We start from the raw sequence: 25,107 nt of genomic DNA, 5'->3' as shown, positions 1-25,107 counted from the left end.
CTCAATTGCCTGCTCTTCCACTGACCTCGTGTGTTTGTTATAATAACCCATTCTTTCCGAATGACCTCATTAGTGTTCTGTTCATCTGTTTGTAAGTCTCCCTTTCAATCCCTCGTCCCTCTTTCAATCCCCCGGAGGAAATTCCTGCTACCTGCAACGTTGGGTCGCATTCCCTGCCTTTTACAGTCTCCGCGGGGGGTAGAGTGTTTTGTGTTGCACGTTCATGTGGTGGTGGTGTTTCACATTCTTGCTTGTTGTGTCCTGGCTTGCGTTATGTTTGATGGCTTTTGTGCTGCATCCTGGGGTGCATTTTTTTTGTTGGTTTATGGTATGTGTCTGCATGAGTGTTGGATGAAGGGATTTTTGCATGAGTGTGTGCGCTGCTGTGGGTGTAATTTTCCACATTGTTGTTTTGTATGTGGTATTATTCCTTTTTACGGTTGGTGACCTAACACCCCCCGACACAAGCCCTTGCGGCGGCTTGCGTATTGGCGGGTATTATGTAGATTTAGACGTAGATGAACACTAAAGCCAAATTCACGCTGTAAGTTAGGGCATGCTTTATTAACTCAACATAAAAAATAGAGAACTGAGAGAACGAAGCTGGAACATTGTGTACAATTTGGTAGATTTGAATTACTGTTACTTTTGAACTTTTGTTTGAATTACTATTACTAGTATATGGACGATAGTCGATATTCAATTTCCTCTGTAGCCGATATTGTAACACGCACTCACCTATTCGGATTACTCGATGAAGTATTCATCTACCGACGAATCCAAAAATGAATTTTCATTCGTCTCTCTATATCGTCGCCACTTCGATATATGTTGAGAATCGTCTGAAAGTCAAAACTCCCTGGTATGTTTGCTAAATGGGAATGAAACTAAGTAGATGGGGTTTCGACAGCCTCCCATAGGTCATCAACGACCAATATGGCCGTAGTCGTAGTCTTATATTGACAGAACACTTTAGGAAGAAGTGAATTTCGAACAGCCTTAATTCGATCTCACGTGAAATTTCGAAGTATTTTTTAGAAGAATCGTATAAAATGAAGGCTGGCGCAATGTTTTCCAGTGAATTAACTTGTTTAAAAAAATATATTCCGTGTCAGCTGGGTTCTGAATGGCGGGGGTCTAGATCCAGGAATGAAAAGGGCGGGCTATGTTCTGTTCCTTATTCTTTTCCGTCGAGAGGGTAGTTAGTTTTTCCTTTCGGACAGACTTGATAGATGTCCAGCTATGTTCCAGAGGTACTTCTGTAGGTAAAAGGTGCGTAAAAGTATACCTGTGTGCTTGCTACTATATTCAGAAAAAATGACTGAAAGGGCGAAGGAGAATTAAAGATAACCTTCATTCAGGCGACCCGCACCACATAAGAAAATGTACAGAAAAGCGGGTATTTTGGCGGAAGCTGGATTTTCATGGTGGAGAGAGAAACTTGGCGTCAGCATGGGCCTAATCAGGTAACGAGGAGATGCCAAGGGGTTATAAAGGTTAACGTCTCATCCGACACATGGCGTATCTGAAAAATCATGATAAAGTAGAAATTCGAACTAGGCCCCTCATTTTTGGAAGCCAATACATTAGCCCCTGCATCAAACCGATACCCAATATGTATTGTGACCGATGCGTCGGTAGCTCCCCATGGAGAACGAGTAGTTACTACTATAGTGGTAAGATATTACCCTAAATATCTCACTACTATATATGTTATTTATTACCCTATATATCTTGGTTCGATACCATAGGTTACCACAGTCACGTTATTGATTCCCAGTATCAATTTGTTAAATCACATATGCGTACATACGCAGGTTCTAACGAGTCGATGTTACTGTTGGGAAACCTGCCCCGTCATACCAAAAGGATAGTTAAGAGCTACCAGACTATATCGCTACGTTTCTAAATCACTGAATTGATACAAAAGTGGCTACTTGCGGGAGAAAGAGGCAGGTAGGCACAGAGTTGTATATCGAAAAGATGCGAGACATGTCACCCCTTCCGGCCTCAAGAAGGAATGGCTAAATATTCCGAAAGCCCTGGAAAAGCTGAAACAAGTGGTTCATGAAGCGTAATGGATTCTATCCTACACCCAGCCAGGCGTAATATTAACCTCAAAGTTGAAAAAGGCAGGGAGATACGTTAGAGTTTGTTTCCTTGCGGTAGCGAGGGGAACCACCCCTTTCAGAGGTTGTCCAAAGGGCGTGGAGATGCAGTTCTCCACGCTCCCGAGGGTGAGAAACCTTCCACGGTCAAGCAGGATGAGAGCCGAAGGACATAAGTACATAATGCCGTAGGCAGACGGTCTGTGGCTCTCACCTGAATGCCCGTCATGGTCACCAAGGGCAAGGAGAACGTCAGATCTGCGGCAGGGAAAGGGTAGTTTTATAGAGGCGAATGTGTACCGCCATCCCCAGCAATCGCAGGTCTGAGTCATTCTAGTTCGAGTTGAATATACGTGCGCAATTCAAGGAAATCACAAGTTACGCCGGTCAGACGGGACAGGAAATGTCCGTGATATTCATAGTTTATTATTCAGTATATAAAGTTTGATCTGATGCCACGTGGCCTACAGGGTTCTTGTCTTTTAGCCTCTAATCATACGAAGACATACAGGCAATAGGGAAAACAAGGCACAAAATGACGCAGGAGAGCATGGCTGCATAAATGATTTAATTACCCCATTCAGTTTCTTTAATTCAGCACGTGAAGAGAGTGTTTTGTGTTGCATGTTCGTGTGGTGGTGGTGTTTCGCATTCTTGCTTGTTATGTCCTGGCTTGCGTGTTGTTGGATGGCTTTCGTGCTGCATCCTGGGGTGCAGTTGTTTGTTGGTATATGTGTTTGCATGAGTGTTGGATGAAAGGTTTTTTGCATGAGTGTGTGCGCTGCTGTGAGTGTACTTTTCCATGTTGTTGTCTTTCTATGTGGTATTGTTCCTTTTTACGGTTGGCGACCTAACAACCCCCGCCACACGCCCTTGCGGCGGCTTGCGGAGTGTTATGTAGATGTAGAAAAAGTTATTTGATTGCAACAAGTACCTGGACTGTTGGTCAAATGGAAATAAGACTCATTAGACGAGTTTTTTTACGCCAATGATTGGTTATTCAAGAACCGTCTGAGGAAAATTATTGATTTGATGGACGTCTTATCGTGTGGGCAAACATTTGCATTCCGACAAAATACAATGAAAATTAGTATTTATGTAAAAATTGAGCAGAATTAGGATTGAAAATCAGCGGTTTGTTATAGCATGGAATTTGGAGTCAATTCAAAATAGGCAATTATAAAAGAATTGCTGCACTATTCAGGTCGCGTTGAAAATATGGATGAGTTATATCACCCCAAACATATGTATATTGAAAAAAACCATAAAAATAGGAATCAAGCCGAAGGTCGGTTTGGTAGGAGTTCACCCAGTGAAATTCACACATCATTGTAGGGGGTCAGTTCCTTTCACTGTGCCGGTTATGGTTTCCCAGGAAGATATGGTACCCGAAAAATCACTTGACCTTGGGTGAAGCTGCAGGTGCCCAGAGTGCCTTGCCCGGGAATCGAACCCGGGACCCTCCGGTCAGAAGTCCAACGCTCTACACACTGGACTACCGCGACCCACATTGGACATAATAACGAATTAAATAATTTGTGACCCATAGCAAAACACAACATCCCACTCTGCATCAGGTCCCCCTTCAGCTCTGAGTACTTTCTTCCTCCCTTCATCCCGTCCAACATCCCTATCCTGTTCCTTCCCTTTCCTCGTTTGCCTAACATTCTCCCCTCTATTACAGTCTTCAACATCCTACTGCCGGTCAATACCCCCTTCATTCACTTCATCCAACTTATTTTAACCGGTAGAATACCAAGAATATTAACATACATATAAATATATATATTTGGTAATTTGAACGGAAAACGATGCAGATATGTGACCTAGGCGAAAGAAGTATGCAAGGTTGTATATACATCTAAAGAATCAATCAAATGGATTGAAAAAACATCGTCATTAACCCGAAGTTTGGTTGCAAATATCTCCAAAAATAACTTCAAAACTTTTTTTTTTTCAATTTTTACCTTGAAAGACAGCGGTTAGAAATGTATGCACCTATGTTTTATTATCAAAAGTTCGCATTTCCTGACATCTAGAGAAGTATACAATATTTGCGACTAACAAAACAGTTTTACATTGAACTGATGCAGCGCTAATGCATGCATATCACGCGGCTGCCCAAAGAACACAAATCCAAAAACGCGAATGAATTTGAAAGGACCCCCCATTGAATACTTTCATTTTCCTTCCCGCGGCCTGCCTAGAATCTTCTCTCTGTGGCATGAGCAATGAGATAGGGTCGTATATATGAATCACCAAAGTATTACAATAATCAAGTGATAATTGATGCGGAAGAAAAGACTCGTAAAAACTTTGATATGGAGCGTAGCTATGTACGGCGCGGAAACGTGGTCGTTGAAGCAGAAGGATAGACGTAGATTGGAGGCTTTTGAAATGTGGGTGTGGAGAAGAATGGAGAAGGTGAAATGGACAGAGAAGAAAACAAATGAGGAAGTACTTGGTATGGTGGGCGAAGAGAGGGGTTTGTTGGGAGTAATTCTATGGAGGCAGGAAAAGTGGATGAAGGGGGTATTGACCGGCAGTGGGATGTTGAAGACTGTGATATAGGGGAGAATCTTAGGCAAAAGAGGAAAGCGAAGGAACAGGATAGGGATGTTGGACGGGATGAAGGGATGAAGAAAGTACTCGGAGATGAAGAGGGGTCTGATGTAGAGTGGGGTATTGGGTTTCGCTAGGGGTCACAAATTATTTAATTAGTCCATCCAAAAACCTACCTTAACCGGTAGATTACCTAATAAAATAAAAATGGATGCGGATTGTTGGTTATGTCTGGCTCAAGATTGTTGACACACGAGACAGGCTAACGAAAGTATAACAAGTGGTGTTTAGCAGATAGTTGTAAACAATTGTCGCAATCGAACAAATAAACAGGTACTTTTTGCAAGTGTACCTTTTTACTGTAAAAACACGAACGCCCTCGCAATTTTGCTACACGAACGGAGACGAAACCAAGGTTATTGTTGCGTAACAAGGCCGCATTTTAAACGTCGAAACAGGAAAGACAATGTTTAGAGGTCTCACTCGCGGGGTCATTCCTTTAATCCATTGTGTCGATGATTTAACGACATGAACTATCCTCTGACCCCTGCCCCGAAGTAAATTTAAATGACTAGCAGTCTTTGTCCCGTAGGTGCTTACATACGTCGTGAGAGAAAAATCGTCGTTTTGATTCAAAAAGGTCGAATCTTTACTCTTTGCTGGCCCCTTTGATGATAGGGTACCGTCCCCGCCTGTTCACCCAGAGGTCGCGGTTCTATTCCCGTTTAGGTCGGGTTTTCTCCGTCTTGGGCTTGGGTATTAGTACTGATATTTTCAAGTTTCAAAATCCGATTTCATAGCCAAATAATGGCTGTTTTCCGATCAATGATAAATTCGAGGTTAATTTGAAAAATAAGTAATGAGATAATTAAAGTAATGGATCTATAATTTCCTCACTGAGTGTACTCTTCTACTTTTCTACGTATATGAATTAAGATATTAATAAAGAAGGTTGGATCGTGACTGCACGAGTCAATAGATCGTCTTAGTTATACGCATTACTTACTAATTATTTAGATAACTTCATAGGTAGAAATTACCACAAGGTTAAATACCGGGCGGAAAGAACGAATATATATGCTTTCTTCATTTCTCAAACCAACGATCGTTGACTGGACTACCTTGCCTACAGAACTATCCGAACCCTTCCTAAACAATGTAAATATATTATTTTAATATCATTGTACCCTCCAAGACACCGCTAGGATATATGGCAGGGGGTGAATACGCACCTGACTGCTTTTGACTCAAAATACTTTTCCCGCTTAGCGCCATCAGATAACGTTATTCTGATCCCTTACCGTTCATGGGAAAAATAACATCGTAAATCTATCTACCTATTTTACATGTATCTCTCTATATATATGAAAGGACACCAACTTTTATATGGTAATTGCTATTATATCACAAAAAGAAGTAAATAAGGAAATAATATCAGACAGACAAGAGGTAGTCCATTTGATAAGTATAATAATTGTCAGAAAGCTAATAAAATCGACAATGGCCAAGTAATAGATTCAGCAACTTCAAGAATGACATGGCTAACGAGTAAATTGTTGTTATTCTTGTACTGTTGCGCATGTTCAACGAATTTTATCCATGGGCTTCCTGGATCTACACTCCCTTTCTCTCAAAAGAAATGATGAAACTCGGATCGGCAGTTCACCAGACAAGCCTCGCGGACGAAGCGAAGCGTCCAACCGCAAAAACCAACCCCCTAAGCCGGCGTCGCGCTTTCCCGGAGTAATGCCCCCATCCGGAACCGCTCTGAATCACCATTTCAAGCCGACAACTCACCTTTAAACGCTTAAGTGCGAGTGAAACGAGGAACATATCTTTTTCTTGCAAATCTTTTTTCTTTTTGTGATTGGGACACGAAATAAAACATTTCATCCGAAGGCGACTTTAAGGTTTTTTGTTTTTTTTTCTGGGCAACGTGGGGCAGGTCGGCGTTTCTAGGGCAGGGATGGAACACAGGGTGAAAGTAATGAAAGGAGAGCCTTGGAGATGATTGGCGGTGGAAGAAAACACGGGCGTGCTCTCGTAGGGCTAATTGTTAAACCTGGTTCGGCGAACTTGGGAGAATGAGACGTCCAGGGCTAGACGTCTACATGACATGGACGAGGGCGACGTTCAGATGGAAGTATTCCCCCAACTTGACCGTTAGGTGCATTTGTCCGATTTATAAATTAGTTTAAGCTAGATATGAACCATGAAAACTATCACCAAATCATTAAATTGTTAATTTAAAATAGTTCCCCATTGAATTGATTTATCCAATTTCGTTGCAGATAAACCCCGTAAACTATTAAACAATCGTCTAATTGTAAAGTGTTGATAAATACCGCGCTTTATTGTTTTGATTGCTTTCTGGTTGTTGTACCTGAACAATGATCAAGTTCGTCGGTTCCGCTTTGGAAAAATATATGCAAAGCACATTGGTTGGCAGTGGGATGTTTAAAAGTGTGGTAGAGGAGAGAACATTAGACTAACGAGAAAGGGACAGTAATAGGATAGGGATGTTGGACGGAATGAACGAAGGAAGTATATGGAAATGAAGAGGGACTTGTTATAGAGAAGTTAGAAAAACTTATGTCACGTCATTATAAATGTACATACCTACATCGGGGCACTTGATTGCATTAAGCCCCCGCAGATTTCAGAGTAAATTATGTTTCCTCGATAGCTCAAGTGGTTAGAGCATCGGCCCGGCAAGTCGAAAGATCTGGTGTTCAAGTCCCGGTCAAGAAAATATTTTGGCACTTGTTACCTGCTCGTTTCCACCTTCCCTTCCCCTTCCCCTTCCCTACGCACTACTGTCTACAATATTGTCACGGAAAACCTCGGATACCACAAATTATGTACAAGGTGGGCACCGAAACACTGCTGCCAAAACCAATAAGAAAATTCAATATTTTCGTTGGGAACTCTTTGACCACCCACCGTACAGTCCTGACATTGCACCTAGCGATTATTTCCTCTTCTTGTACTTGAAACAGTGGCTCGGTGGATACATTTCGAAACCGAAGAGGAACTCAAGAACGTTGTCGTTGTCAATTGGTTCAACTCCCAGGCGGCGAGCTTCTGTGCAGAGGGGTTAAAGAAGCTGGTGCAGCGGTACGAAAAATGCTCAGAAGTGAACGGCGATTATGTAGAGAAGTGAATTAGGTTTCTAGCTAACTAAAAGTGCCAATAAAATGTGTTTCATATGAGTATATTTTTTCCTGTGACCAAACGGCTCCTACTTTATAAACATACCTCATGTGTGTGTGTGTGTGTATATATATATATATATATATATATATATATATATATATATATATATATATATATATATATATATGTGTGTGTGTGTGTGTGTGTGTGTGTGTTAATGTTTAATAAATATATTGATGGACAGAAAATTTTCAAATTAGCCCCCATCTTTCTAAAACACGCCAAGAAGTGTTATTAAAAAACAAGTTATGACTTCAATATTGATCCAAAATATGTTCTTAATAAAACACGTAAGACTTATTTAGGAATTATTTAAGACTTAAATATTGATCCGTAGCCTAATAATTTCCAGTAGATTACATACGACATTATAAACCCCATACACTGAGCTTCATCTAAGTTCAGATTCAGATTGAGCCACTTTCTTAGAAACCACAGCATCTTTCCCCTATTCATTCCATCACCTCTTTCATCATCCCCATCGAATTTCATCCCTCACAATAAAACATGCAAACTAACGCACAGTTTCACCGCAATCAACTATCATCATATTTTGTAATCCACCCCTAGTATCTCCCTCGTTCGTTCGCTATTTTGCTGTTTTTTTCTCCAATCCCGCACGACTCGAGTTCTCTTTATCCCTGAGGCATACACTCGGACAGTCCTTGAGGTTTTTTCATACCACACCTTTCCAACTTTTAGTCTCAATAACTTCTGCGGTCTAGTCTGCCTCGCAGGATGGAAAAAAACGGGAGAAAGTCTCCGTAAAGTAGTGACCGAATATCTGAACATTAAGTAACATTAATCCAAACCAAATTTGATCGCGAACAGCGTAGAGGAGATAGGTTCGTAAAACGTTGCCATGTTACGTAGACTGAGTAACGTATCAACATTATTAGAGAAGCTGGACTAAGGATCACTAAATGGATCGAAGATTAGATTACAAATCTCCTGCATAGTTTGGAAGGACATCTTTTTAGCAGTGATGTCTAAAATGTTTTATCAGCCCAATCGTACTACGATAGGAGAGACCATGTCAATAATATTCGAGAACTGAAGTATAGAAGAGACAGATTTAGATGTAATTGTTAGGGGGGGCCAGTATATTGGGTCAAAAGTAGTCTGGTGTGTATTCACCCCCTGCCACATACCCATACGGTGGCTTGAAGGTTGCTATAAAATAAAATAAATAATAATAATGATATAACCAGGATATTTTGGCATGTTTTTTGCATTTTAAGAAAGAGTTGAAAACAGTGATTTGGGCATAGTTAAATTATAATTTTAGGAACATGGGATTAGATTGGAGGGAAAGGAGGCTAATCCGAAACCTGTGCATGTCCCAGACTGCTCAGGTGCGAGTGGGGAACGGAGAGTCCGGATCGGCAGTGTCAGGCAGGGTTGTCTATTATCATATGGGCCGTTCAACGTATATGTGGAATAGATGGCAATAAAGACATGTATGAGGCTGTAGCCAGGATTGAAAGTAGATGGGGAGCCATTCAGATTGCTAATGTTTGCTGATGATCAGGTTTTAGTTAGTCAGCCAGCCAAATTTTTTACTCGGGTTAGTTAGGCCTTTTAAAAACAGTTTTAGAAAAAAAAAGGTGTTTTAGAAAATAAATCAGACAAAAAAAGAAGGCAAGTGAGATGGAACAGATTATCCTGAGTGATGCAACGGGATGTTGAGGAAGACGGTGATCTGTAGAGCTGAGGATCTGTGGAGGGATTAAATGATGTAGAGGGAGGGAATTAGACTAGGCAAGGAATTTAGGAAAGGCTCAAGGGATGTAAGAAAGCATAAAGGTCTAAAGGAGTTATTGTAGTATGAAGTTGTTTATGTACCTACCAAATCTACAGGAAATTCAACATTAATCGCCGGACTTTAAATAAGGAATTCCCAATATTTGACTCTCTATTTTATTATTATTATTTATTTTACTTCGTATGCATTAAATCGTTCATCCATTATTATGATAACTATATTGTTATTCTATTCACGGCTCTCATTGTTGTGGTTGCTATCTTTTCGTTTACAAATCATCGCCGTAACAATGTAAACAAAACAAATAAAATGAGGTTTTCTGAGAAGGAGTTAAAGTTAAACGTTGAAACAGGCGGGCAAAAACTAGAGAAGATGGAATAATTTACCTATCTCGTGGGTGTTATGGACCAAAATGGTCGAACTTGCAGTGAAATAAGAAGAAGTAAAAAAAACGCTTTCGTAGTAAGGAAGGCATCGATGACATCTCAATGTCCCTATCATCGTCCCTGTAAGTATGTTGAGAAAAGTTAGTGAAAACTTTGGTATGGTGAAAGGTTTTGCACGGCGTGGAAACTTAGCCATTGGATAAGACAATGCTTAGATTGGACACTCTTGAGAACACGTGAAAAAGGTGAAACTAACGAAAATAGAAAACAGACAAAGAAGCAGATTAAATGGACGCAGAGCAGAGAGTTTTAAACCGGGGATAGGGAGGGCAACGTTAGGAAAATGAGAAAAGAGGAAAACGATAGGCGCTTATTGTGTCCATTCAAATCCTACTAAAATAAAATCGTAAGATTAATAACTAATGATAATAATATTTTTTAGTTACATAAAATCGTATGTCTATAATTATCAATAGCAACATGTTGTTATTAAATTTACATCTGTCATTGTTATGGTTGCCATATTGTTGTTGATACATGCTCTTTACCGAGTATATTGTCGTTATTAATGAGATCGTAAACCTTGTTCACAGAACTCCAGTCTCTTGAACATGGAGGACATCGACAACACGCCCTACCTGCGCATGGGCCAATACGAGCTGAGGTTCGAGAATGGAGAAGACATTGGACCTGCGCTGAAAGAAGTTGCGAGGATTGAACTCAGAGAGACCCCGGAAGCCGTGGAAAATGGTGTCCAGAAACTCAGGAAACTATTGCAAGGTCAGTTGTGCTGCTAATCCTTACGTAATAATTACGAAACTTCATGATAGAGCTAATTATGACGAACGCAATATACGCGATACCTGTGATCGCCGACGTGACCCGTATTTTCGGGAATAATCCTTTTTTTTAAATTGAGCCTTGGGTGTGCAGAGGTTATTCAATTGGAATTGACCTAAGATCAGTTACGGGATTGCATAATTCGGTTATGAAATGTTTTTATTACCACACGATGCGGAAACGTATTTGGGTCACCGGCACATTACAATTAGCGAACGTTTCCTTGATCGTGTTTGGAGATTACTTCGTAAGTGAGTCACTAGAGTAATATTATTATAAGTGTTCTACCAGCTTAGGGTATGTTTTTGTCGAACCCTGGCCCTACACATTTCTCTGTATACCACATACCCTAAATGCTCTAACTGAATCACCACTTTCTTCCCTCGAACCCACAAAATTAAACATATACTCCGTGAACTCATCCCAATTATTCATAACAGTCAGTCTACAACTCTTTCATTCCCACATCGTCCCTACGTTTCATTTAAACGCCCGTCGACCTTGCGAGACATTACCAAGGCCACAAGACCACCTACGGTACCCTCTGTATCTTGTCCGCCCCTCTCCGAACTATGCAACTTCCCACGCAACAAATTCTATCATCTTCTAAGACCCGCCACTTTCCTTACCACCGAATCCCAATACAAGAATTATCCTGCCACCACCTGCACTTCAAAAAGCCTTATATACCGCCTCTCCTGTAACTGCTGCCCCGGCCTTCTACATGGGTGAATGCACCACCATCCTTTCCCTCCGCATGAAAAACCACCGCTTTTCCACCAAATTTCCTATTTTCCTTAATTATCCCATCCCTACTTACACTGCCTCCCACGACCAACCTTTTGATGACTGCTTCTCTGTTTTGGTGATTGAAACCCTTCCCTAATCTACAAGCAGCATAGAGGTGATAACCCGCGAGATGGCGCATACATGGGTGCTCCAGTCATTTAAACCTCCCGGACTGAATCAAGCCCACTGAATCCATCTAACAGCCGCCAACACATCCCCTCACCCCCTTTTCCATTTCCTATTCGTCCCTTACCTCTCCTCCCCTCACTCCCCACCCCCCCACACATATCTTCTCCGCTCTTCCCCCGATAACGACATTCTGATGATGACGGCCGTACCGTCGAGACGTCAAAACTAAATATGTGAGTGCCCTTTCTCTGTGTTTCTTGGTGTAAATGTTTTTATCAAAGTATTTTTTATATTTTTGTGTTATCACTGAAGAGCGTTATTTTTCGAGGATATACTATATTTTTTGGCTGATATTGCCAACAAACTATTTTTTTCGCCTTCGTTGTGCCATCTGTTCCTGTTTTTCTACCATCATATCGTCTCCGCGAGTGTTCTGTCCTCGTTCCTTCACCACTGTTTTCCTTATTTTCCTTTATTTCTATCTAATTCCCCTTTGTTTTCAATGAATCACCCTAACCATTTCCAATATTGGCTGCACCGATTCCGCATATATGAACATAAAGTAGCCCAATATGCTAGCCATTCCGAGTTCCTCACCTTATGTTTATCCCAAGGTATAAACTCAATGGTCTTGTAATCAAAATACCCTTCCGCGCTAGCCATAGCCATCATCCGCGCTTACACACCTTCATATCCAACAATCACGCGAACTCGCGCGTGTTCTTCTCTCCCTTTACCTGTCTCTTTTCAGTGAACATCGAACCAACCTGCTGTCCCTAGCCAAAATCATATCCAAATCCATCCCCTCACTTGATGCCGTCACTTAACCAAATACTTTCTTCGGCACTTCGAAATCTCACGCGAAGACGCGAAGGCCTCCTTAAAAAACTCCACTATTACCCAGTCTTTCATCCACGTGGGACTTTTCTTGTCTCTAAAACTACCCCCACCCGAACCTCCACCCCCTCTTTTCTTTCAAAACCGGACATTGCCACCCTTTACAACTTACCCTATTCTCCATGCAAGACATCCGTTTCCCCCCGATGTCAACCAAAAGAGGCATCGACCCGACACCCCACACCGAAGACAAAGTAGTTCACCTTTCGTCCGTGCCATGGCGGACGCCTTAAATGGGGTGTTGAGGAAGAAGGTGATACACATATAGAGAGGGAAGAATCCTGGGAAAATAAGGCAGAGAGAGGAAAATAATAGGCATTTTAGATGGAATTAAGAAATAAGTCAAAAAATACGCAGAACTATCTATTGAATTGTTGTAATATCAGCATATTACAACATTATAGGGTTTATGGCTATACTGTGACATGATTGTCAGGGCTTAAGAATATAGGTAATCTGTAAATCCAGGGTACGCGAAAAAAATCAGCCCTATGTCGCCCACCAAGTTGAAATTGATATGTGCATATATTCCTAACTAATTAAGAGCATCTTGCTATGCAATAACAATTTGTATTACATTTAAAAGTTAAATTTCCAATAGTTCTATCCTCGCTATGTATTTCTTCACCTGTTACCATTGTGCTAATTCAGATAGGCTTTCATTGAGTGGGGATTAAAAAAATATTCAAATCACGGTCGCGTGACAAACACTCCAAACATAAACCTTTGCAATGTTGACAGATTTCCTCTCTTGTTTTCCTCGTTAAGTGCTGTTCAGACGACTTAAAAGACGTTCATGCCTCGATAGGAACTTCATGTATACATTATTTTTCCATAAATTAGCATACCCGACTTTTTTATTAGCCAGTATGCGGACCGAGAGATAACAGAAAAAACTAAAACGAATGGTGGCGAGCTGGAATTAATCCTTGGTGCTCTTCTGTTGGCATTTGAAGAATTAAGTCGATATAAGAGCCTATTATCGTAAATTAACTTAATTATTCTGCAATATGGATAAACTTTTAGCCTAGCGTCATGCAACCAATACTGCTTGATTACATTATTGAGTCATTTTCAATATTTACAATGAGTTGAAATTAGCCAGTCAGCAAAATGACTAGAGAAATATCTCGCTAAAACTACCTGGGATACATCTTTCTCTGGATACGGAATATCAACGCAAAGGTGGCTGCTATCCATTTCACATTGGGCAACATTACATCATATATAGAATAGTTCTTCTCTGCCGAAGAGTGCTCTCTCCATATGGTCCTCTTTCCTCTTCTGCGCCTATGTATTACTTCCTCGTTCCTCACTTTGTTTCTGCATTTAATCTTCAGCGCCACGTTTCAAAGGCTTCCATTAATCTCCTTGTCCATATAAATGATATTCCACGTCTCTAAGCGGTGCTCTGGACGAATGTTTTGACGAACTGCTTTCAAAGAATTCAATTCATCTCCTTGCCCATATCAATAATGTTCCACGTTTCTTAACCGTAGAATGCGGTGCTCCACGTTATGACGAAATGCTTCCTATTTTGCAATGTCAGGTGTTTTCTTTTAATATAGTAGTTGCCTCTTCTTTATAAACATCTTCGTCCCTTGAACCATTCATCGCTTGATGTCTGTCGAACTTCTACAATTTCAAATTATACGGGGATCGAGATGGTGAGGTGGCTATCGTACTGGCTTCCCGCCCAAGGGGCCCGGGTTCAAATCCCGGTGGTGTTGAATGTTTTTCAGAAGTATCTCGATCCCTACTTGAGGTTCTTTGTGGAGGGCACTTTGAGTGAGTACGCCGTCCGTTGGATGGGACGTTGAGCTGCAGACCTCTTGGCGCATTTCGTTAAGAGTAGGCTAATGCCGACGCCGGGTTTCTCTTCATCCTTCATCCTTTCCTATCCATCCCCTATGGCGCAAATGACCTCAGTAGTCGGTCGCCTCCTCTCAAAACTACTACTACTTCAAATTATACTCTGCTGTCCAGGTTGATAATTGATTCCAATTGCTCTAGTTTCACTCCTCGAAACGTGATTTCTGCCTTCAGCAGCTGCCTCTTACACACACAGGGATTTTAGTTTTCTTCTTGTTGATTCTAATATTACAGTACCGAAGTACTTAGTCCATGGCATTCAGATTTGCTTGCATATCCTCTCGCGTTTCTGTAACTAGTGCGATGTCATCTGCGAACCTGAACTGGTCAATATCTTTCCTATTCACCTTGAATAACTTTGATGCGCAATTCTAATGCTTCTTTAATTTCCCCTTCTAGATATGAGATGATGATGGTGCTGGCGAGAGGTTAAATCCATGTAGAATGTTTAGTCACGCTATATAACGCGTGCTATTTAATTGCCCATGCCTTAGCCGCAAGGATCTCGTGCGTTTCGTAATCAGCTGTCACTTGATTGATGACAAATAAGTCTATCCTACATTGTCTTGTCTCCATTATTGTTCAAACAGAAGAATTTGCATGAAGAACGGAATGCAAAAAAGTTATTTTTTATCAGTATCTTGTTGATTTATTCACGGTTGTCATGTAATGGTTGCTATCTTGTTGTTTACAAATCGTTACCGCGTTATGAGAAGGAAGGCTAAGTTACGAGTAAAAGTTAAAAGAGGAAGGCAATAATAAGGCTAGGTGGAACAATTTACACTCACAAGTATCGGTAGTGTTTTGGTCAGAGACGGTCAAAATAGCCGTAGCATGACAGGTGGGATTGAATTAGGCAAATAAGTTTTCAAATTGAGAGGGATCTGATGATATTGACTTTGAATAATAATAATAATATTAAGAAAAGAGGTGTCAAAACTATGATATGGAGTGTAGTTATGTACGGCGCGGAAACGGTAATTGAAGCAGGATGACAGACGTAGAATGGAAGCTTTTTGGATAATATATGGGTGTGGAGGAGGGTGTAAATGGTGAAATAGACGGATAGGAGAACAAACAAAGAAGTCCTAGACATTCCATGGGTAAGGGGAGGAGGAGAGAGGATCTTTGGGAGAAGTCCAAAGGAAGTAGGAGAGATAGATTCAGAACATTTGGATTGGCGAATGTTGAATAATACTGCGATACATAGAGAGGAGAAAACATTAGGCAAATGAAGTAATGGGAGTGACGGGAGAGGCGCATTTCGAATGAAATGAAGTGAGGAAGGAAGTGTGCGGATTTTGTCTCGTCAGGCGAGACTAAGCTAAAAAGTACCGCTAAATGTAGCGGTTCACGATTGTATACATCCGAAACCTATCTTAAAACGGAAAATTTCCAAATAGTCTTTAATTTCCAAGAATTATGTAATAGAAATACCTTGAAAATATATTTTCAATGATTGTATAATAAAAGTTAATTTTGAAACATGAATTATTGGGCGCGCGCTTCACATTTTTGGAATCCAACAATGTGATGTATTATTGGGCGCGCGCTTCACATTCTTGGAATCCAACAATGCGATATCCACAACCAACAAGCTACGCGGTTACAGTCAAATGGGTCGGCGTGATGACTGAATCGAAGTTTATAGCTGAATCATCTTCAAGAGTCTTCCAGAAGTAATGACTACGATGATGAGGCGAAATGCGAATCCCATATTTTTTCTCCAATATCGTCCCCATATCCCAGGCAAAAAAAAACCGCCTTCATGGAAGGAGAGGCTCGCTTATCCGAGTTGGGCACCTAAAGGTCACGCAATGAATGTTTGCACGCTTTTTCCAATGGAGAGTGTTTATTGAACGGCGTTAAAATATTTCATACTTTGAAATGAACTAAGCGTACGTATCAAATGAAGTAACTGGAGACTAGGTAGCTATCAAAGGCCGAATTTTTGCGGAATGTTGATGAAAAGGCATTATTCTAAGAAAGTGCAGGAGATAGTGCGATAGAAACTTTAGCGAAGTCATCCGCTAAGGTGAATTATAATGTTAATACTTCGAAAGGTAAATAAATTGTCCCGGTTAAGGCGAATGGTTTTTACTCTTAAAAAAATGTCACTTTTAAAAAGCATCACCTCCTTTACTATTTGGTAACCAGTATTTTTCGATTGAAAAATTACAAATTATTACGTTGAGTAAGGATGTTAAGAAAAGACTCGTTAAAACTTTGATAGCTGATGATGAACTATATACGGCGCGGAAACGTGGTCATTGAAGCAGGAGGATAGACGTAGACTGGAGGCTTTTGAAATGTGGGTGTGGAGAAGAATGGAGAAGGTAAAATGGACAGAGAAGAAAACAAATGAGGAAGTACCTGGCCACCCAAGCTAAGTGATATTTCGGGTACCAGATCTTCCTGGGAAACCATAACCGGCACAGGGAAAGGAACTAGCCCCCCTACCCTGATGTGTGAATTTCACACGCTGTATAGGGCTTAGTACTGGGTGAACTCTACCATCAACCACCAAACCTACCTTAGGGTTGATTACTGTGTTTATACACACGAGTATAAATTCTCATTTTGATCGATACCATTTTGGGTAACGCAATTATTGGAAAAAAAATTAATTGTGTAAAAAGGTACAAAATGAAGGGTCCAGCTTAATAACCTGTACGTGTAACATAGGTTAGGAACATCTAGAATAAATTAACCCAGGACCTGCGCAAGCAGAGTACATACAGTATGATTACGAAAATGCGGTCAATTTACCAAGCCCCAGGGGGTTTAGTTCAAGGTGAACTTCAGAGTTTATTAAAAAAAAGGCATTCTAAATGTTGATTACTGTGGCATAATTTCAAACGCCAAACCGCAAGAAAAAGAATTCACGCGGAGCAAGAAAGTCCCTCCCTAAGGAATTTACGGCGCTTTATTCATGGTCTTTGTATATTATGGGCGTGCAAATAAGCGTTGAGTTTCTTTTTCAATTTCCCTGCGGTTTTATATTTTCCGCTTAGTCCAGAGGTTTCGCAAAGGTATATCTGTTTCAATTTAACGGACATACGTCCCCAATCAATCTCACGGCAGAAAATAATTTGAAAACCTCACTCTGCATGAGTCGTAGATTAAAAAGTTTTAAACTATAATGGCCCAGTATCGTATTTTTCGACTATTTCCTCACCCGGTAGGAAAACACGACGAAAATCGAAAACAAACTATCAACTGTTATTACTTAAAAGCAAATATTTGGTGTATTACTCGGTCAGACACATTATTCCTTCTTGTACTTACGCATATATCCACGTATGTTCAGGATTGTATTTGTATATTAGCTATTATGCATAATAGTAAATGTATGATCGAATGTGCATGGCTGGTGTCCTTACACCCTCCGTCAACACCATTTGCTTTGATTTTTAAAATACGAGGAAACATGGAATTTCATTAATGGAATTGTGTAGCATAAAAATATTATAAAACAGTGCCTTAAAGTGACACATTCCAATCCATTTCATCACACTTAATAACATCACATTTCATCACATCCAAAATAGATTAACGGTTGTACCACCGGTTCAAGTTCGCACCCCAAACTTTATATATTTTTTATATTAGACTCACGGTGCGGAAACGTGGTCATTGAAGCAGGAGGATAGACGTAGATTGGAGGCTTTTGAAATGTGGGTGTGGAGAAGAATGGAGAAGGTGAAATGGACAGAGAAGAAAACAAATGAGGAAGTACTTGGTATGGTGGGCGAAGAGAGGGGTTTGTTGGGAGCAATCCTATGGAGGCAGGAAAAGTGGATGAAGGGGGTGTTGACCGGCAGTGGGATGTTGAAGACTGTGATAGAGGGTAGAATGTTGGGCAAAAGAGGAAAGGGAAGGAACAGGATAGGGATGTTGGACGGGATGAAGGGATGAAGAAAGTACTCAGAGATGAAGAGGGACCTGATATAGAGTAGGATGATGGATTTTGTGTTTTGTTAGGAGTAATAAAATATCTGTTTGGTGGTTAGTTGTGTCCATCCAAAAACCTACCTTAACCGGTAGATTACCTTAAAAAAATATCTTAAGAATCTCATTAATTTCATTTTCTCGCGATTGATTTCAAAGCCATAATTTAAAACACAATGGCCAAATTTCTATCGCACTAATTCATATCGACTAACAACACAATATTCATAAATATTTGACCTTAGTATCCAATAAACTACGTTCTCGATATCATGTAGAAGTAATGGAATGCAGAAGCATTAAATGGATTGATAAGGAAGGAAGCAGGATGTTGAGAAAATCATCAGTAAAGAAAAGGAACTGAGTAAACTCGAGGAAATATCGAGATGCATAAAAAATTAAATATCAAAATCTGCAAAGGAAATATTAGGAACTTTTAATGGGGAAAGGATTAAGGAAACCTTGGATTACCTACGAGATAGTTAAAAAGATGGACGATAGAAGGAAATGAAAAAATTTAATTAATGCATAAGGCTGAAAGAAGTTAAAACAATTAAATCACAAACTGAGGCGGGTGAGAAACAGAGAAAAAAGAACTATGGTGGAAAAAACAGTGTGAAAATGTGGAAATTCTACAGGAAAAGGGTTGAATTCATGCGCTATAAAAGAAGGTTAAAACTCAATCGGGAAGGAATCAGGGAAAATCCATGTTAAAAGTTTATGATAACGTGTGGAAAATACTATTTGAAAGATAAAATATCCAAGGGAGATGGAAGGAATATATAGGAGAATTATATAGCAAAGGACTTAGGCCAGCAAGGATAGACATAGAAGAGGAACATGACATAGAGGAAGATAGCTTAGGTCCAGGCATACTAGACAATGAGATAGAAAAGGCATTAAGGGAGATGAAACTAAATAAGGCCGTGGGGGTGGATAACATTCCCTCGGAACTATTGAAATGTTTAGGAAATCGTGGGAGGAAGAGGCTATATGGGCTGATCCGTAGTATTTATGAGGAAGGAATAGGGCCGGAAGATTTTGTGAGATCAGTTTCAGTTCCTATTCCGAAAAAGGTAAAGGCCACGTCATGTGAGGACTATAGGACAATTAGTTTGATATCCCACGCAGCTAAGGTTGTTCTCAGGATCATAAACAAAAGGATAGAGAGTAGGGCAAATGATTACTTATGGGATGATCAGTTTGGGTTTAGGAAGGGGAGAGGTATGCGTGATGCCATAGCAGTCATGAGATTATTAATCGAGAGCAAGATAGAACACAACCAGGAGGTATTTGCCTGTTTCGTAGATTTCGAAAAAGCGTTTGATAGAGTGAATTGGGAAAACCTAATGAGTATTCTGCAGAAAATGGGAATAGATTGGAGGGAAAGGAGGCTAATCCGCAACCTGTACATGTCTCAAACTGCTCAGGTGCGGGTGGGAAACGGGGAGTCAGGATGGGCAGTGTTAGGAAGAGGTGTAAGGCAGGGTTGCCCATTATCACCGTTGCTGTTCAACCTGTATGCAGAGGAAATGATCAAAGAGGCATGGGAAGAACTGGAGGTAGGAATGAAAGTGGGCGGGGAATTCGTAAAATCAGTTAGGTTTGCTGATGACCAAGCTTTAGTTTGTCAAGCCAAGGGGTTGCAAGCATTGCTTAGTGAATTGGAAATTCAGTGCGACAGGTATGGGATGAGAATCAATGTTAATAAAACAAAGGTTATGCGATTTTCTAGAAAGAAACAGTTAAAGCTAACGATGGGAATAGGGGTGCAAAATATAGAGCAGGTAAAACAGTTTATGTATCTCGGAGGTGTTTTTAACCAACACGGTCTAAGCAGTAGGGACGTAAGGAGAAGAATTGCGCTAGGCAAAGAGGCTTTCACTAGGAGGAGGGAGTTGATGACGGGGACGTTGAGTAAGGATGTTAAGAAGAGACTCGTAAAAACTTTGATATGGGGCGTAGCTATGTACGGCGCGGAAACGTGGTAATTGAAGCAGGAGGATAGACAGAGACTGGAGTCTTTTGAAATGTGGGTGTGGAGAAGAATGGAGAAGGTGAAATGGACAGAGAAGAAAACAAATGAGGAAGTACTTGGTATGGTGGGCCAAGAGAGGGGTTTGTTGGGAGAAATCCTATGGAGGCAGGAAAAGTGGCTGTAGGGGGTATTGACCGGCAGCGGGATGTTGAAGACTGTAATAGAGGGGAGAATGTTAGGCAATGGAGGAGTCAAGGCGTCTTCAAGACGACAGCCGAGCTGTCGAGACGTCAAATAAAATATTGTGTCCTTTCTTTGTGTGTCTATATTCTAAAAATCTACATCTGTGTTTTTATACGAGGGTCATCCGGAAAGTAGTACCCGTTCGTGCCGCATGAAGTGCTGACGACGCGAGTAGCCGCTGGACGAGGTCAGATAGCTTCAGTGGCTTGTCTGCCTTCTCTGAGCCAAGTTGCGTGACGCTAGCATTGCCTGTGTTGTTTCTGTGATTGTTTACAATGTTTAAAAAAATTGAGAACGCCGCCAGTTGTGAAGTGAGGGCAGTGATTAAATTCCTCAATGCAAGAAACGTTCGCCCATGTGATATTCATCGCCAATTAAAGGAGGTGTATGGAGACAATGTAATGGACGAGTCGTCTGTTCGGCGGTGGTGTCGCAACTTCAACATGGGGAGGGGGAACACACACGACGATGAGCGTTCGGAGAGACCGTCTGTCATTACAGACCAACTGGTGAGCTCAGTTGACGAATTCGTGAGGAACGATCGGCGCGTCACAATTGATGACATCTGTGAGCATTTTCCCAATGTTTCTCGAACAATTGTTCATGAAATTGTTAAACACCATCTGCATTATGCAAAAATTTGTGCAAGATGGGTCCCTCGCGTATCTCAATGAGCTGGCGGCGAAGGACTATGCAGCAGGAATACAGAAACTTGTCACACGTTATGACAAATGCCTTAATTTGCTTGGAGATTATGTTGAGAAGTAGTTTAAAGTATCCTCTTTCAAATAAAATTTTTTATGTTTGTTAATATTTACTTTTGTCTTTTTATTTCACGAACGGGTACTACTTTCCGGATGACCCTCGTATATTTGTGCGTTGCCGAAGAGCGTTCCATTTCGAAGATATATATATATATATATATATATATATATATATATATATATATATATATATATAACTGCACGCGGTCAAATGCGGCAACTAAGCCAACTTCGTGAGGATCCCATAATATACTAGCAGCATATTTTAAATTAATCCTAACCAGCCACAGAAAACATTTCTCTTTTATCTTTTCATCACATTTCCCCAATTAAAGGACCCTGTTTTTTGAGATTAACTTGCACTATTTTCATGAAACCTAATGTTTTGTTAGCTTGCCCTAACATTGGTAATTTCACCCACAAGAGGTCGTACGTGAGGATAACGTCTAGGTACATATTTATGTATAGTTTAAGTACAATATTACGGAAGACTAAAGAGTTATTACCTCGATTTTATTTAACTAAACTTCGTGATACATTAAGAGGCTATAACATTTTATTTTCATTATGAGGTTTTTTCTTATAGACTATCTCGGTTACACAATCTCTTCATGGTCTGAATGTTTGTGGCTTAATTTTTTCCATAAGTTAGCTGGAAACATCGCTTTCAGTTCGATTTCTAAACTCGTCATTCCTTTATACACATGAAAGTCACGAGCGGTTGTTCTCTCGTAAAACACACTTTCGAATTGAAATTGTTCCCAGTCTCCATTTTCCGAAGTAGTCTTTCTTTTTGGAATTATTATGAACAAACGCAATCGAGTGTGTCAAGTGAATAAAATCAATTTGTCTTGCTACAGAAAATTCATCTCATGCAAACCCTCTGAGAAATATTAAATGGGCTGAGGTGGATATCTTATTTTTACTTCTTTCTACATTACCTGGAGATTTGTTGCCGAGCAACTTAATACCGACACAACCGGTACTCTAATGGATTTGGCCTGTATTTATCTAACCTCATAATCATTATCTTCTAATCTATTAACACGGTAACACTTAAAGCCATGGCTAGTGCGCGCGGGACGGGGGTGATTAAATAACAATGCATCATGAATAAAAATTTCTTTTTTGCATTTATCAATTCTAAGTAGCGAGAAAAAACAAAAATAAATAAATAAATATATATATATATGATATATATATGTGTGTGTATGTATATATATATATATATATATATATATATATATGATATATATATGTGTGTGTATGTATATATATATATATATATATATATATATATATATATATATATATATATGATATATATGTGTGTATATATATATATATATATATATATATATATATATATATATATATATATATATATATACACATGTACACACACACATATATATATATTTTTTTAAAGGTAATCTACCGGTTCATGTAGGTTTTTGGATGGACATAATTACTAATTAAATTATTTGTGACCCCTGGCAAAACACAACATCCTACTCTACATCCATATACATATATATATATATATATATATATATATATATCAAGAGTGGGTCAGAGTGGAAGTTAAGAAGAACTAAAGAAATAAATGTATGTAGAGCAGAGAAAGAGGACGTCCTCGCAATGCTTACATATCGTATAAGGAAATAGTCGTCGGGGGAAGTCCGAAAACCTTCCGTATGGAAAAGTAGAACACATTGAACGGAGGAGTGTAGAACTCTAGGCCGGAATACGCTGTTGATGAGATCATTGGCGAAAACATGTTTAGCGAAATCAGGTGTGGTTGTTTTTGCTGCGAACCGCCAGAAAATTATATTTCGATGTGTAGACACAAAACTATAGAATAAATAAAACTACATTTCCACAAAATTAAAGGACACAGTAAGATATTCTTTTATGACATCTATGGCAGAAAAGTTGAGTTTTTATGAGGGAACGCTCCCTAAGTCATAATTATCCGTAAATGTTGTCTTTAAAAAAATCACCAGCATTCGAGAAAACTTCAACGCATCCTTGACAACGTCAACAATTGCAAACAAATCTACACGTATAGCAGCAGATGTCAACAACCAATCACATAACGGAAAGCACGAAATGAAGTTAATACAGTTAGTTCACTTCACTGATTTCAGGAATGATCTCAAGTGTACTTGTATAAGATCGGGTTGTTTTTTAAGTTTACCTGCTCAGTTCATGTAGCGAATGATCGCATTCTCTTTTATCTCGTCAACCTGTCGACTCTTGGGAAGACTGGGCTTTTGTTTCAGGGTCATAGCCGTAGACCTTTGGCTTATCTCCAGTAATGACCTTTTTTTAGAAATCTTGGGTCATCGTTTGCTGCTTGGAGAAAGTCCCCTGCAACTGCAGAACGAAATCCTTGACGTTTACGAGATAAAAGAGAATGTGAAGATGCAACTGATGACCATTCCGAAAAAGGGCTTTGCCGGTTGTTTTGAGTAGTTTAAGAGGCGGTGCGATAAGTTTGTTAGGGCCCAAGGGAAGTACTTTGAAGGGACATAAGACACCATTGCTCTAGATAGGCTATTTTCCCGGAAATAGTGCTTTTTTCGCGTATCAATAAAACGATAACCTATGTATGAATGCAGCGATCCAGTTTGTTGGCCAACTATTCTGCGATCTATCTACATTCACAGCATCAGCGTTTCAAGAAGCAAAAAGTCGTTATTTAAAACGGAAACTCATTACGTAATACCATAGGTTCTTTTGAAATTAAGTTTTGGCCTAGGCTTTATGTGCTGCCAGTTTCATAATGGGCTGAACTCGCGGGTATTTAGGGGAAATTCATATTTCAGTTGGCCCGTATGCCGCAATCATATTCATCGCTAGTCATTTTAATATTCGAGCATCTGATTCATTATTTTCTGATCTCGCTCAAAAACTAATGATGATATTCTTTAATCCTTGCTAGTTTAACAACGGCTATGTGATGTAATCTCCGAACTTTCTGACCTTAGCTGTCGACGCACCCTAAAACTCTTAAAACTACTACTACTACTAGGAAAGCGCCGATACATTTCTCGAAAAATAAAAAAAACCTTAACATTTCAAATCACGGATAACCAACAATTTCCCGCCAAAATCGAAAGAAATTGGCTTCCTCTCGCAACAATGAAAATTTTCAGCAACGCGCCATTTTGTTGCATCGCACCGAAGTCAGTTGTTGCCATTTTGACTTGGTTAATTTAAAAAAAAATTCTTTTGAGACACCTACTAGTACTTTTCTTGGTGATCAACCGTTTAACGTAAGTTTCGGATTAAACACAAACCTAACTCACCTACATTTCTTGATTTAACCTAGAAGTACACGGCCTGATACCCCACACACACAAAAATAAGTTCCTCTTCAATTCTCCATACGCCCTCCTGCCTTTCATTCCTTCCAAACTGTGCCTTCACCTGTCCTATTTCTAGTAATTTTATCCAACATCATCCCATCTATATCGCAGCATTCATTATTCCATTATCAATTTAAATGCTCTGAATCCATCTTTCCTTTCCTTCCTTCGTATTTTTCCGATGTATATCCTCTCCTGCCCTTTCACCATAACAAACACTTCCTCGTTTGCTT

General features: G+C 39.9%; 1 protein-coding gene across 4 annotated transcripts in view; it reads left to right on the top strand.

The window, feature by feature from the left end:
• Nucleotides 1–25,107, top strand: part of LOC139698821 (alpha-tocopherol transfer protein-like) — a 95,666-nt gene that overhangs the window by 52,372 nt on the left and 18,187 nt on the right. For 3 of the 4 annotated variants that reach the window (XM_071597751.1, XM_071597753.1, XM_071597752.1), the window contains exon 2: nt 10,631–10,817. In XM_071597751.1, coding sequence (XP_071453852.1) covers nt 10,649–10,817 — 169 coding nt within the window. In that variant the 5' untranslated portion in view covers nt 10,631–10,648. Of the gene's footprint in view, nt 1–10,435; nt 10,444–10,630; nt 10,818–25,107 lie in introns of those variants that run through there. The other variant, XM_071597754.1, reaches the window with a different exon arrangement.

This window comes from Hetaerina americana, unplaced genomic scaffold (genome assembly GCF_022747635.1).
Source record: "Hetaerina americana unplaced genomic scaffold, ioHetAmer1.1.p SCAF_9, whole genome shotgun sequence".
Lineage (NCBI taxonomy): Eukaryota > Metazoa > Arthropoda > Insecta > Odonata > Calopterygidae > Hetaerina > Hetaerina americana.
Note: the sequence above shows the minus strand (reverse complement) of the source record. Positions and strands in the feature narration are given on the sequence as shown.